The following is a 14294-nucleotide window of genomic DNA, read 5'->3' as shown; positions in this document are numbered from 1 at the left end:
GGAGGAAGACTTCCGGGAGCGGTGGAGAAGGAACAGCACATGTCTCTGGGGCCGGCGGTCACAAGTCACGCCAGAGAGCCCACGGGATGGCATGGGGAGTGGACGGGAACCAGACCGGGGAAGGAGACGGGCCCACGGAGCACCTTCCCGGACGAGGCCTCTGGGCCCTGATGGTGAGGGCCCTGGGCTGCGCAGGCGGGGCCCGCGCTGCCCCGTCCCCGAGGCCCCATGGAAACCGCCGCCGCTGCTCCACAGGTGGCAGCAGTGCCAGGCGTGCCTGCCCTGCCGCTCCCACTGTCCTGTGCCCTGCCCCTGGGGTCATGGGTCAGACCCTTCGGAGTGACCTTTTCCACTGGGTCCCCAAGAGGCCTCCCTGGTTTCTCACAAGGCGGCAAACTCCGGAGCTCCGGGCAAGTGGAGTCCAGCCCGGGCTCCTGGGATTGGGCCGCAGGGTGGCCCTGAGGCCACATGGTCACCGTGCAAAGGGGGCAGGTGGGTGGCACGGGCCTCCCTGGCCAGCCAAGGGCTCGCCGCCCCTCCCTGCGGAGCCAAACCCAGGCTGCGGGCACCGCCACCAGTCCTGCGCCCTGGGACAAGACCACCCTGCCCTTGACGCCGACCCAGGCAGAGGCCAGGGGTCAAGGTGACATAAGCCAGGCAGGAGGGCGGCGGCAGGACACCTGGCCCTTCAGACGCCGCCGAGTCCGGGCCAGAGGTGGCCGGGGTCCACGCTGGCCCTCGGCAGGCCCCACAGCTCGGGGGGCTCGTCCACTTCCATGCCGCGGGGAGGGCAGCTTCTGGCTTGTCCCAGGCGGGCACACCCGAGGCAGGGAAGCCCAGACGGCCGGGGCCACCCTGCCGTGCTGCGTGATGCTGCAGCGAGGTGTCACTACGGCGTGGGGCCGGAGGAGGGCACGTGCTGGCCAGTGGCCCCCGCGGCCCGGGGCTGCTCAGGCTCGTCCCTGCCTGGGCCCGAGTTTCTGTCGCTTGCCAGCGAAGGCTCTGCAATGGGTCAGGGACCTGCTGGAGCCGGGGCGTCGGGGCCCAGGTTCCGGCTCCCACACCCCCTCCCCCTCTCCACCCCGCTGCTCCTGAGGCTGGCGACAAGGCCAGGCAGGGGGTGGGAAGCCGAGACCCCAAGGTGGGCGGGGGTGTGGAAAGGCATCACTCACTGGGGCTCCCCCAACCCCCCAGCGCTCCAGGCCCCTGGAGGCCCCGCCAACAGGGCCGGGGCTAGGGCCAGGGTGCGTGCTTTCCAGGACCGAGGGGCCACGCAGGCCCAGAGCGGGCAGCTCGCCCCACCCCTCAGGAGTCGGGGGCAGGAAGGGAAGCCCCCGGCCTCCCAGCCCGGTGCTCCCTCCACCGCGCCCTCCGCCCGCGGGACAGCGGGGCCCGGGGCCACGGCGCAGCCTGGGAGCCCGCAGGGGCTTCCAGCAGCAAAACCCTCGTCCTTCGCTCGGGCTGCCTGGCCCCGCAGACCGCCCCTTCCCAGAGAACCGGGGCCTCGGCGCCGCGTCCCAGGGCGCAGGACGCCCCCGCCGGTGGGGAGCGTGGAGGGCGACTGTGGCGAGCGGCCGGGGTGCCCGGGAAGTGGCCCCGTGGGGCCGGGAGTCCTGGTTGTTAGCGAAACCTGACACCCCAAGTCCTACACGAACCCTCCTGACCTTGACACGCTGGCACCGAGTTAGGCATCTAAGCCCGCGTGGGTCAGCCAGGCGCGTCTCCAGCCTCCGCAGCCTCTGTGGCTCGCCTCCTGGCCTGCGGCGGCCTTCTAGAACCTCCGCCTGCCAGCCTGGGGTGCCCCCTCCTGCCGACCCCTGCCCGTGCGGCTGCCTCCTCCCCACGGCCCTGACCGGTGGGTGCCCCCCTGCTCCTGCTCTGAAGCTTGGGCCCCCGGGCTAGACGCCACGGCACCTGCCTGCCTGCCCTGCTCGCCGCTGCCGTGCTCCAGCCCTGGACGGCCTCGCCCCAGTCCTGGCCGGCCCTCGGCTGCTCTTCCACCGCTGTCCCCCTTTTGGGGGATTTCGCCTCCCCAGTTCCTTGGTCCTCTCTCCGAGGATATCACCTGCCTCAGCGTCAACCCCGCCCCGCTGTCCCAGGCCTGTCCCCCAGCGCCCGCCAGGACCGGCCTTCCACCCCGCACTCCCTGGCGCCGCTCCCCACAGCTGCCCCTGCCCCCGCCTCCAGCACCCCGGCGGGACCCCACCCCAGGCGGAGTCAGCGCTGCCCTGCTCTGAAGGCGACAGGGGGTGCCCCACCACACTGCCCACCTCCCGCGGACCGCGGCTGGGCTGAAGCCCCAAGCTCTGCCCGGGTGCAGGTCGCCCTCTCCCCGCCCTGAGCCTGCAAGGCCGGGCCCCGATGTCAGCGAGTCCCAGAGCCCCCGGCCTCTCGCAGGCGCCCGCGCAGTCCAGGAGGGATCCTGCTCCAACCTGCCAGGGCGCCAGTCCCTTGGGAAGCAGAGGGGTCTCGGCCAGACCGGCCTCAGAAGGCCCACCCCTTGCAGGACCCCCCTCGGCCCTCATCGTCCCTCTGCCTGTCCCTACCCGAGCCCTGGCCACATGGCCCCTCCATTGTGCTCACACCGCCGGACACCCCGGCCGTGGCCCCGGGCTCCCTTTGGGTCTCCCTCGAGGGCAGGGCTCTGCTCTGCACAGAGCACCCCTGGAAGGACGCCCGAGGGCCGGCCACGCGCCAGGTGTGCTCTCCAGGCCTGGGCCACGCGGGGTTCCACCCGCACAGGGGCCGTGGCTCCCGGCTGCAGCTGGAAGGGGGAGGCAGGAGGCAGGGTGCGCCCTGGCCTGAGCCGCCTGCCTGGGCTCTGCCACCCCCGGGGGACAGTGGCCTTGGGCAGGCAGGACCCCTCCCCTCCCTGAGAACCCGGGGGTCCCACCGCCCGAACCCGCCAACGACCAGAAGGCAGAGTGGGTCCCAGCGGTGGGGTCAACGGGCCCGCTGGCTGGTCCAAGGCTGGTAGTCGGGGCTCTGGGCCAAACCTGGCCCCTTCCCAGGAGCAGGCGCTGGGGCACAAGACGCAGGGCTGCCTCTGGAGAGGGCCACCTCCCTCCCTCCCACTGCCCCCCACTGCCCCCTGACCCCGAGCCGCTGGGCAGGATTTGCCGCCCTGCAGCGAGCACCAGGGACGCCCAGGGCAAGGTGCCACACCTCCCTGTCCTCTCCCCGGGTCCCTGGCATGCCAGTCCAGCAGGCCCCGGGCTGCAGGAGGCCGCACGGCGCAGGGCCAGGCAGACGCGGGGCCCCGCAGGCTGTGTCCACCCCCGAGCTCCAGAGCGGACACCCCGAGCCCAGAACCCTGCGCCGCCTCCCAGGGGCGGGCGCCCCCCCCCAGTGGCGGAGCGTGGCAAGCAGCGGTGTCGGGACGCCCCGGCCCCGCCCCTCGGAGTCCCCGCCCCTCGGAGTCCCCGCCCCTCGGAGTCCCCGCCCCTCGGAGTCCCCGCCCCTCGGAGTCCCCGCCCCTCGGAGTCCCCGCCCCTCGGAGTCCCCGCCCCTCGGAGTCCCCGCCCCTCGGAGTCCCCGCCCCTCGGAGTCCCCGCCCCTCGGAGTCCCCGCCCCTCGGAGTCCCCGCCCCTCGGAGTCCCCGCCCCTGAGCCCTGAGGGCACGGAAGCACGTGGCAGGCTCTTTATTGGAATCCAGGTGGGCTGCCGGGTGCCTCCCGCGCCATCCCGCTCCTGCCCCGGCCTCCGCCCGCTCCCCTCGGGGGCCCCCTTCGCCCAGGCCTGTGCTGGAGCCGTGTCCTTGAGACAAGCCGGCCCTCCCCTGTCCTCTTCGCTGCTCATGGCAATCCAGCGCGCGGTCCACGGGGGGACGCGGTCCACCGCCCCGGGGCCGGCCCCGCCTACAGCTTGGTGTTGAGGTGGAAGAAGTGGGGGGCAGCGTAGGCGGCGGGCGGCAGGTGCCAGGCGGCCGAGGCGGGGCAGAGCCTGTGGCGGAGGGCGCCGCCGAGGGACGCCGGCGGGCAGGGCACCAGGCCGGGGGGCGCGGGGGCCGCGGCGGCCAGGAAGTGGGCGGGGAAGGGGGGGATGACCAGGGGCCCGAGGGGCAGCGCGGCCTTCAGGGGCCCGGGGGGGTGGGCGAAGTCCAGCGGGCAGCGCAGCACGGCGCCTCGGCAGGCCCCCCGGGGGGCGGGCGCCAGCAGGCAGGTGGGCCCGGGCCCCCCGAGCCGGGCCCCGCGCTCCTCGGCGGCCACCTCCTCCACAAAGGGCGACAGCGCCCCCAGTTTTTTGCCGCCGTGCGCAAAGCCCTCTTCTTCCACGCCGAGGCCTGGGGCGCCGGGGCAGGAGGGTGGGGGCGCCGGGCTGTGGGCGGTGGGGGACACCCAGCAGGCTTTGGGCTTGGGGTAGGGGCTGCCCCTCCTGGAGCCGCCCCTGTGGAAGGCGGAGGGGCGGCCAGCGTCCCCGCCCCACACCAGCCGGGATCCTCCAGCCGGCGGTCCCTCGTCTTTGCTGGGGGGGCCCGGCGACACCCCCTCTTTGAGGCCAGAGAAGAAGTCCCGGGGATGCTGGCTGATGGGCCTGAGCACCGCGGTGGGGCAGGCGCGGAAGCAGCCCGCGAGGCTGGGGGCTGGCGGGCAGGGGGCTGCCGGGGCCTGCGCCCGGAGGCTGCCGCTAGGGGCTTGCTGTCCCTCCTGCCCCGGGCTCCGGGGCCCCTCCACCCGGCGAGCACCGGGGGACCCGTGGCGCTCCCCACCAGGGGCGCCCGTGCCCCGGCAGCCGCCGCCCTCCGGGCACTGCAGGGCCTCGGCCTGGCTGGCCTGAGCCAGGAGCTTCTTCTTGGCCAGTGGCGACATGACACCGTGCCACCCTTTACCGCAGACGCTGGACAGCACGCGCTTGTAGGCCTCGGGGCAGCCGCCAGCGCCCCCCAGGGGCAGCGCAGGTGCAGTGGCTGGGTGCGGCCGCTCGGTGCTGGGCAGCTCTGGGCTGGGGAGCTGGGCGAGGCCAGCCGCGTCTGTCGGGGTCCTTCCTGCGGTCACCTAGAGAGTGGACAGCCAGGCCTCAGGGCTGGGAGTGACCCGGGCACCCCAGCCAGGGAACACGGCAGCCATGGGGCCCCCAGGGGCTGCCCGGGGGCTGCCACTAGACCCTGCAATGCTTCCCGAAAGTGCCCCGTCCCCCGAGTGGCTAGGGCCCAGCAAGCGGGGTGCAGGCCAGCTTCCGGAACCTGTCGCCCCTCACCGAAGGCCCCTGAGGGGCGGGCACTGCGCACAATCACCTGCAGAGGCCTCGCAGTGGGCTCCGGGCACGCCAGGCAGGGGGCAGTGGCAGGGGACAGGGTGGCCCAGGCTCAGTCCGTGGCCACCTGCCGGGCTCGGCCCTCACCTGGTCCACCTGCCGCTCCTCCTTGGCCGTCCTCGGCCTCTCGGTGGCCCCGTCGTCCGCCTGCGGCTCCTTGACCATCTTGTACTGCTTCCTGGGCTTGGAGGGGGGCAGCGGCTTGTCGTCCTCCCCCTTCAGGTGCCGCACGTACGGGAGGACCAGCCTGGAGAGGAGCGGCCCCCGCCGTCAGGGCTGCCGGCCCCGGCCCCCTCCAGCCCCTTCCTGACCTCCGGCCCGCCCACCCCCAACCAGGGAGGGCCCCGGCCCTGCCCTCGTGCCCAGCAGTGCCTGGGCCGCGAGCACAGCGCGAGCCGCTCCATGGATGCGCACCCAGCCTCCTTCCTGGTGGCCGGTGGGTGCGCCCCACCCGCCCCCAGCTGCCCCCAGGCTCTACGGGGCGTGGGCGGTGGAGGCCCAGGAGGTCGCTGTACCTCTCGTAGTGGCGGCGCGTGCACGTGGCCGCGCTGGTGCTGCCCGGGCTGCCCCCCAGCTCATCGTACACGTTCTTCCAGAGGCGGCGGCCGGTCACCTGCAGGCAGCGCCGTGAGAGCCACGCCCCCCCCAATGGCACTCTCGCAGCTGACCCCCACCCTAGCAGCTGGGAGCCGGGGGGCACAGGGTGCCAGCCCAGCCGCTTGCTGAGCTCGGTGGAGCCCAGGGAAACCCGCGGGCAGGGCAGGCACTCGCCCCCCGGCGTGCAGGACAGCTGTGACCGCGTGGAGGCCAGAGGCTGAGCCTCTGCCCAGCAGCCCCTCCGTGCCCCCCGCTGCAGCCTGGGCCTGGGAGATGCCTCCTTACCAGCTCATAGGCCCCCAGCTTCTCCACCGCCTTGTAAATCTTCCACAGGTTGACTGCAGGGAAGGGGGACAGGGTGCCCGTCAGGCTCCGCAAGGAGGCCCGGGGTCCTCGCCTGGCGGGCGGGCAGTGGGGCCAGCGCTCGCCCGGGTCCCTCCTCGGAGAGGCACAGCCTGGGGACCGCCGGGGACGGAGACTGCCTCCGCCTGCCCGCGCCGGGCAGGGGTGCTCTTCGCCCGCCACCCCTCAGGCCGCCCGCCTGCCCGGCCCGCGACGCACTCTGCTTGAAGCCGAGGTGGGGCACCCTCTCGATGGGCGTGTGCCGCTCCTGCATGAACTTGTAGAGGCTGACCAGGAAGGCCTGCTCCTCTGCCCGCTCCTGCTCCTCCTCTGGCTCCCCGCCTGCCAGGGGGCAGTCCTGGGGAGAGAGCGGGAGGCAGCGGATGGGCCGTGCCCAGAGGAAGCCCCGGCACCCAGGCTGGGCCACTCCGCTGGGGTCCGAGAGGCACGCGCTCAGGCACCAGCACCCAGGGCCCCAAGCCGAGGACTCCCCGGCGGCCGGGCACCCCAGGAGCGGGCTCAGAGGCCCGAGCAAGCAGCGCCCACCGCCTGGGCCTGTCTCAGCGCCTCTGCCCGACGCCGAGTCCTGCCGGGGCCCCACACAGGAGCAGGAGGAGGGAAGCCGCGCGGTGCCCTCTGCCCTGGGGCTGCCCAGGCCTTGTCCTCCGCCCTGCAGAGGCAGCTGCTCTGGGCTCCCGCAGGCAGCTCCCTCACGGTCACCGGCCTCTGTCCTCCACCCGCGGGGCTGTTCCCCCCGCTGGTCGCTCAGGTGGGGCCCCAAGGCCGGCTCCCATGCACCCCGACACAAGCGGGGACCCCATGGCTGGGCGCGGATCAGCGCGGGGAGCCCAGCATCGTCAACTCGCCGAGGGAACCACGGTCGCGCACGAGGGGCTGCCCTCCCACCAGGGCTCAGGGTGCCCCTTGGAGCTCGGACACGAGTCCCGGGCAAACTGCAACTGCTTTTCTCCACGAGTCGGGGTGTCTACCCAGGTGGAGCCACACGGCCACGGGCCAAAACGAGCTGGACCCCAGGGCTGACCGAGCAGCCCCCCATGTCACCCCGAGCCCCCCACTCCCCACGCCAAGCGGCGGCCCGGGGCAGCGGAGGGAGTCTGAGCGGGCGCAGGAAGTGGCACTCTACAGGAGAAGGGGCTTTTTATCTGGGTTATAGATCCCGGTTCCAAGAGTCCACGCAAATCTTCCGTGGAAAGAGTTCTGCTACCGAAGACCCTGGAAGTAAGTCTGAAGGGAGCATGTGAACTACCATGTAAACTACAATCCACGCGGTGCAGCGGTGCCCCGAGACATACTCACCAGACGCAACGAACGTGCCACCCTGACGAGGGAGGAGGTTCATGTGGGAGGAGTGGGGTTGGGGGGTGGGGCATATGGGAATCTCTCATATTTTTTAATGTAACATTTTTTGTGATCTATGTATCCTTAAAAAAAAAAGACAACTAAAAAATTTTTTAAGAAATAGAAAGCCTGAGACCCACGGCCTGGGCGTCGGGCATCACGCTCGCAGCCCTCTCCCGCCCACCCCTGCACGGGGAGCGCCTCTTGGTGTTTCCAACCCCTCCGAGCCTGCGGATTCTCCAAGTTCACGGAGGCTGGCGGCGCGGGGCGCCCGGAGAGCGGCCGACTCACCTCCAGCGGGACAGGGCTCGGGCTCCTGCTCAGCTCGCCCCCCGGCCTGGGGGGCACGGTGGGGTCCAGGGGCTCACACTCCTCCGGCTGGCTCCTCTTCCCATCGACAGGGGGTGCTGCAAGGAGAGGGGGGAGGGGAGAGCACATGGGGCGGGCGGGAGCCGGCGTGGAGAGGAGGGCCGGGCCCCCCCTCCCCAGGGCCCCCGGCTGCCCTCAGGCAGCCCCCCAAGCACGCCGGCCCTGCCCCTCCTCTCTTCCCTCCACCCCTGTCGCCCGCTTTGTCCCCAACCGCCCCACACCTGCCCTCCCTGCTCTCTTGCCACCTTCTGCCCACAGCCTTGAAGGAAAGGCCACGTGGGGTCGGGGGGGCGGCGGGGCCGTGGCGCGGGCAAACCCCGTCCCCAGAACCTGCCCCGAGTTCCCGCAGGGGGGTTTCGCAGCAGCCGGCCCAGCTGGGGAGACTGCTGACGAGCCCATGAGGGGGCTCCCTGAGCGCCACGCGGGTGCCCGGAGAGGGCTTTCCAGGAGTGACCGCGAAGAGAGGACGTAGAAGTACCTGCCCTGTGCCCGGGCCCCGAATCCGGCCGCCTTCTCCCCTCACCTGCCCGAAGGTCCCCGTGCCCCTGGGGGCGGCCGCCTCCGGCCCGCAGCCGGGCACTGTCCTCTCCAGCCGCCCTCAGCCACTCGCCGCCGTCCAACCCAGCTGCCCGCCCACTCCTGCGCCTTCCCTGAGGCAGGGTCTCCCAGCCCCCCGGGGCAGGTGCCCGGTAGGTGCCAGCGCCCTGCACGGGTGGCACGGGAGCCACGGGCCTGCCTCACCGAAGAGAGTCCCGCGTGCTGACGGCCGCAAAGACGCGACGCCTCTGCCACCGCAGAGAAACCCAAGCGCTGGAAGCAGCCGGCCCGCGGAGGCCACCTGCCCCAGGCCGCGCTGGGGGCAGCACCCGGGACCGCGGCGCGCCTTTTGCAAACGCCTGGTCTTGCCTTCCTTTATAGGAACGTGCCCGTCGCCCCGGTTCACTCCAGCCCTGGAAGCCCTGACCACTAGAAACCTGCACGACCCCCTCCACCCCGGCGGGGACAGGCGTCCTTAGGAACGACCGGCCCCACGGACGCGGCATCCGGGGCCTGCGGCCGCCGGCCTCCCGCTGGGGGTGCTTGCGGGAGCCGCTCCGCCCGCGGCCACTTTGCTCCTGGTTTAAGCCGGAGAGGTTGGCTGCTTGTGTCCCTGGCAGATGAGGACTCAAAACAAGGCCTGCGTTGCCACTGTCCCCGGGCCTGGCTGCGGCGATTGTCACCAACGTCTGCAACGCCTTAGAGACAAGTCCAAGTCAGCCTGGCAGGGAAGCCAATCTGGGCAGAGGGGAGAGCGGGCCACCCCCTCGGGCGGGTCTCAGCCCCTCCAGGCACACGGCCGGCCTCCAGGAAGCCGGGCTCCAAGCACCGGCCCTGCGGACGGAGGCCCCTCCAACCCCGTCCTCCTCGGCCGCAGCCTTCCCTTCCGTGAAGAGGGAGAGAAATCATCTGTGAACCCCCAGGGCTGCCAGGCCACCAAGCGGCCCCCTGGCCTCCGTCCACCTGCTCGTCTCTCTGTCCTCCCTGGGTCCCTTGGCCTTGATGGAGTCTCCCCCTGCTCCTGAGGGTGGCAGGAGCCGAGGCCTGACAAACCGGCTGTGACTGGGCATCCCGCTGCCCTCTGGGCCTCAGGAAACCAAGGAGGTTGCCTGGGGGCGCCGGGCACCCGCTGGACGCTTCCCAGGGGACTCCAGGGCAGCCAGGCCGAGAGCCGCGGGGCCAGGCGGTCTCTGTCCCCGCCGACCTGGACTGGACCCCGCCTGAGGCCGCGCTCGGGGAAGGGCGACCTGGAAAGGAGGTGACTGGTCCCAGCCGGTCAGCCCAGGTCAGAGGGGGTCAGAGCTGTGGCCTCGAGGCCTTCCGGGAAATGTGCTCTTTGCCCCAGGGACAGCCAGGTCCTCGGCCTCTGTTCTCCCGCCCAGCGCCCTGGTCTCCTGGACCGCAGGGCCCCACATCCACAGCCCTCCAGGAGGGACAGGGGGTGCCCGGCCTCCCCCGTCCACCTGCCCTGGCCTCCCCCTCTCCTCCCTCGTCCTTTCCAGTCTTCACATAACAACAAAGGTCCTCTCTTGGGGTTTCAGGGCTTGGGGACCCGGCACCCACTCCCCCAGCCTCATCCGGTCCACAGCGGCAGGAGAGCCCCAGGTGGCCTGAGGTGACAGTCGGCCGCCGGTCTCTGAGGGGCCGCCCTGCTGCCAGTCTGCGTGTCACAGGGAGAGGACGGAGGAGAAAAAGGAAACCTCTGCAGTCCGTGGGAGTGCAACCAGGAAACAGCGGGACAGTGACGGACACTGACAGCTGTGCTGTGCGCGGTGGAGTCACACGGGTAAAAATTAGGGCACCGGGGAAGTGGACTTGGCCCAGTGGTTAGGGCGTCCGCCTACCACATGGGAGGTCCAGGGTTCAAACCCCGGGCCTCCTTGACCCGTGTGGAGCCGGCCCATGCGCAGTGCTGATGCACGCAAGGAGTGCCGCGCCACGCAGGGGTGTCCCCCACGTAGGGGAGCCCCACGCGCAAGGAGTGCACCCGTGGGGAGAGCCGCCCAGCACGTAAAAAGCGCAGCCTGCCCAGGAGCGGCACCGCACACATGGAGAGCTGACGCAGCAAGATGACGCAACAAAAAGAGACACAGATTCCGAGTGCTGCTGATATAAGCAGACACAGAAGAAATCACAGCGAATGGACAGAGAGAGCAGACAACTGGGGGTAGGGGACAAGGGGAGAGAAATAAATAAAAAATAAATCTTAAAAAAAAAAAAAGTTAGGGGACCAGGAGCGAATCCCACTGTTGACGGCCTGCTCACCGCCCCTCGTGCTCTGAAATTCCCCTTTTGTCACCGTCTAATCGCGTCTAATGAGCACGTGGGGGACTGCTGCTGGGATTGATAGTCTGCGTCCGAAGGCAAGTCCCCCACTGTGGCTCTTCTTTTGTAAAAAAGGAAAAAAATTCCCATCTACTAGTTTGTAATTCTCTCTGAAGTTTAGGATAATTCTGACATATTCCCTAAAAAAGATTAAACACACAGAAACCACCACCGGGGCTTGGACTGAACGGCTTTTAAGTTTAGGAATGACTCTGAGCTGAAACGACACCTTTGCAGCTTCGCCTCCCTCAGACCTCGCGCTGTCGCCCACTCCTCACCAGCGCCCCGGGGTCCGCAGAAGCGCCTGCGTAAGTGCCGCGCGCCCTGCAGCCTCACCCCTCTGCAGCCGGTGCCCGCCCAAGGCCGGCAGGCCGAGAGGTCCCCGGCAGTCACGCACGGGGCCAGGGGCTGCTTCCCCACGTCTCTGCTTGCGCCCAGGACTTCAATTCCCTCCACACGCCACCAACGCACAGCACAGCGCTGGGGCCCCCGGGGGCGAGGGGTCTTTGGGCACTGCCTCATACTCCTTCCTGCCTTTGCTGGCTCAGAGAGGTTGGATGCTGGCTACAGGCCACACAGCGTTACTGGTGGCAGAGCTGGGATTCCAAACAGGGTGGGTTGTGCTGAGATAGGGAGCCCCAAGTCTAGAGCTTCGTTCAGTGGGAGCGGGGGGACCCCAAGTTCCTCATTGGCGCTCAGCAGGCACAGACCCGCCGCTTTGCCTGCAGTCTTCCAGCGCGCCACCCCCGTTCCTCAGCTAACAGGGCCCGGGACAAGAGGGTCTGATCAGAAGGCGGCACCCCAAAGAGGCGGGCTGGCAGCTGGGGCAGAGCCTCAACTTCTCTGTCTCCGTAACCTTGGGGAAGAACATCTAGGAACCCCCTTAAGAGATGGCCACCTGTTCCGCAGAGGGGGGGCTGGCTCTCGGCCAGGACTCAGTCGCGGGGGGGGGGGGGGGGAGGAATCTGCCGTTGGGGGGGGCACAGACGCGCGGGGTCTCGCCAGGGCGGGAAGTGGGTGCGGGGCAGTGGGGCTGGCGCGGTCAGCCTACCTCCACCCTACAGAGGACCTGCTGGCATCGGGTGACAGCGGGCGGGGAGGGGCAGGCGGAGGGGCTTACCTCAGTTTCCCCATCTATAGCACAGCTCTGCTGGACTCGACGGGTCCAGCGTTCTGAGCAGGTACAGCTGGGAGCAAGGCGTCCCCGCGAGCTCAGCCGAGCACCTGAGGGCAAGAAGCGCTCATCCCGCTCCCCCCACCCAAAGCTTTCCTGCCCTGCTCACTCCCCATGAACCCCCACTGCCCAGAGAGACGCTGGGGCTGGTCCGAGGCCACACAGCCTGCCGGGACCGGGACCGAGGCTGGCTAGCCGGCCGGGAGCTGATGGCCTGCCAGCTGCCTCTCTCCCGCTAAGGCAGGCCTGCGCTCCCGGCAACGCCCCACCAACGCTGGGTGTGATGGAAAGGAAGTGACACTTCCTTTCGTGAAAAGTCACCCGCTGGGGCACTGCGTCAATGGTGACAACGGTGACAGCCGCCTCAATAGCAACCCGCGGGCACCCCGCCCCCTGCCCCCAGCTTCAGCTAAGACGACCGCAGAGGCGGCCGGTCTGGTGGCCCCGGTGCCCTGGCGCGGTGCGGGGACTGCGAGCGCCTCGTCTGTGCGCTGTGCGCCCGCACTGGGGACAGAACCGCCGGCCAGGGCGCCGTGGGGGGGGAGGCGCCGCTCACGCCGGGGCTGCAGGGCGTGGGGGAAGGCAGGTGGGCCAGCGCTCAGAGGGCGGGCGTGGGGGGCCGGCGTGGCCACGGCCCAGGCCCGCGGGGCGCCCTGCCCCTCTTCAGCCAGTCCTGGGGCAGGCAGGCCGAACACCCCCGCCAAAGCCTGCGGTAAGATCCTAGCTCCGCCTCGGGACCGCTTCCTGCGCCCCCAAGCACCGGGCCCCCATTCTACCCCGAGGAGAAGCGAGGCTCAGAGGCTGCACGGGGGCTTGTGGACACGGCCAGCCCCCCAGGCCCCGCGGGGGGACCCGGCTGCGGACCCCTGCTCTTTCCACTCTCTTCCCAGGCCCCCCAGGGGTCTCTCCTTAGGGGGTGTGGGCTGTCGGGGCCAGCTTCCCACGTGGGGTCCAAGAATGTGGGGAAGGGAGCGCCTGGGGTCCTGCGGCCAGACCCACGCTGGTCTTGAAGCCTCAGTTTCCCGACTGTAAATCGGGGGAGGGGCTGACTCTGAGGTCCCTTGTACCCTGCAACCCAAGTCCAGGGCCCCGGCCGGTCGCTGGAAGTCCACGCCCTCCGGCCACCACCTCCCACCCGTCCTCGGCCCTAGCGCGGGCTGGAGGCGCGGAGACCCCGACATGCGCTTGCCTTCCCCAAAAGGGGGCCAGGGTAAGAAGCACCGGGGGCCCCTCCTCCGCCCCGCCGCTCCCTCCACCACCCCCCCCCCGGTGGGGGACCCCTGCGCCTCCGGGCCCCGCGCCCCACGGCGCCCGCGCCCTCCATCTCTCCGGGCACCCCCTCCTCGGGCCGCCACCCCGCCCCTTCTGGAGACCCGAGAGGGAAGAGAGGCTGAGAGGGGAGACCGAGAGAGGGCCACTCCCTAAGTCCTGCTGGGGCCGGGGGCGCCCAGGGGGCGAGCGGGGAGCCGCGGGGACGCCGGGGCAGGGCGGGGGCTGCTCCCCAGGGCGGGCGCAACTTCTCCAAAACCCGCCGCGGCGCCGTCAGGAAGCCCCGGCCGCCCCTTCCCGGCCGCGCGGAGGGGGGACCCGAGAGCGGGCGGGGGGCGGCCGCCGTGACAGCTGTCACAACAAACGAGCCGAGCCGGCGCGAGGGCGAAACCGCGGCAGGAAGTGGGCGCCGGCGCCCGGGCCGCGGGCGCTGCAGCGAGGGCGCGAGCGGAGTTTCGAGATCCCCGCCGGGAAGCCCCTCGGCGCCCCGGCTCGTCTCTCCCTTTTCGGAAGCGCGCGCGGCCGCCCGGCCTGGCCCCCCGCGCCCGCGGCCACCCCCGCGCGCCCGGCCCGCCTCGCTCCCCGCGGCCCCCGGCCCGGCGCCCGGCCCCGCGGGCAGCGCCGCCAGCCCCCCGGGGACGGGAGAGCCGGCCGCCGCGCCCCCCGCGCCCCCCGCGCCCCCCGCGCCCCCCGCGCGCCGGGCCGGGCTCAGGCTCACCCCGCGGGCCGCGCGACGCGCTTACCCATGGCCCGGCGAGCTCCGCGGCGCCGCCCCCGAGGCCGCCCGCTACTCGCGGCCGCCCGCACCGCGCGCTCGGCGCGCCTCTGCCCGGCTCGCGGGCGCCTCCCCGCAGGCCCCGCCCCGGCCCGCCCCGGGCCCGCCCCGGGCTCCCGTTGGTGGGCGCCGTCCGGGCGCGCGCGGGCCGCGGGCCGCCCCCAGCCCCGGGCACGCCGGGAGTTGTAGTGCGCCCTGCCCGCCCGCCGGGGCGCCTGCTCCCGCCTGCTCACCTGCCGGGGCGCGGGGACGCCCAGGGGCGCGCGCCACCCGGGGCAGGCGGGCGGGAGGGCC

At 71.7% G+C, this 14294-nt stretch overlaps 1 protein-coding gene across 1 annotated transcript; it reads right to left on the bottom strand.

Annotated features, from left to right (window-relative positions):
* Positions 1-3632: 3632 nt before the first annotated feature.
* On the bottom strand, positions 3633-14035 carry ARID5A (AT-rich interaction domain 5A). The gene is made up of 7 exons (XM_058278107.1): positions 13969-14035; positions 7843-7958; positions 6412-6550; positions 6136-6188; positions 5769-5866; positions 5341-5500; positions 3633-4994 (listed from the first exon to the last, which is right to left on the bottom strand). The coding sequence occupies exons 1-7, from the start codon at positions 13970-13972 to the stop codon at positions 3858-3860; spliced, it is 1707 nt and encodes a 568-aa protein (XP_058134090.1). The 5' UTR covers positions 13973-14035; the 3' UTR covers positions 3633-3857.
* Positions 14036-14294: the final 259 nt, after the last annotated feature.

The sequence above is a fragment of the Dasypus novemcinctus genome, chromosome 17, assembly GCF_030445035.2.
Source record: "Dasypus novemcinctus isolate mDasNov1 chromosome 17, mDasNov1.1.hap2, whole genome shotgun sequence".
NCBI lineage: Eukaryota > Metazoa > Chordata > Mammalia > Cingulata > Dasypodidae > Dasypus > Dasypus novemcinctus.
The sequence above is the reverse complement of the archived record's forward strand: the minus strand, read 5'-3'. Positions and strand labels throughout refer to the sequence as shown.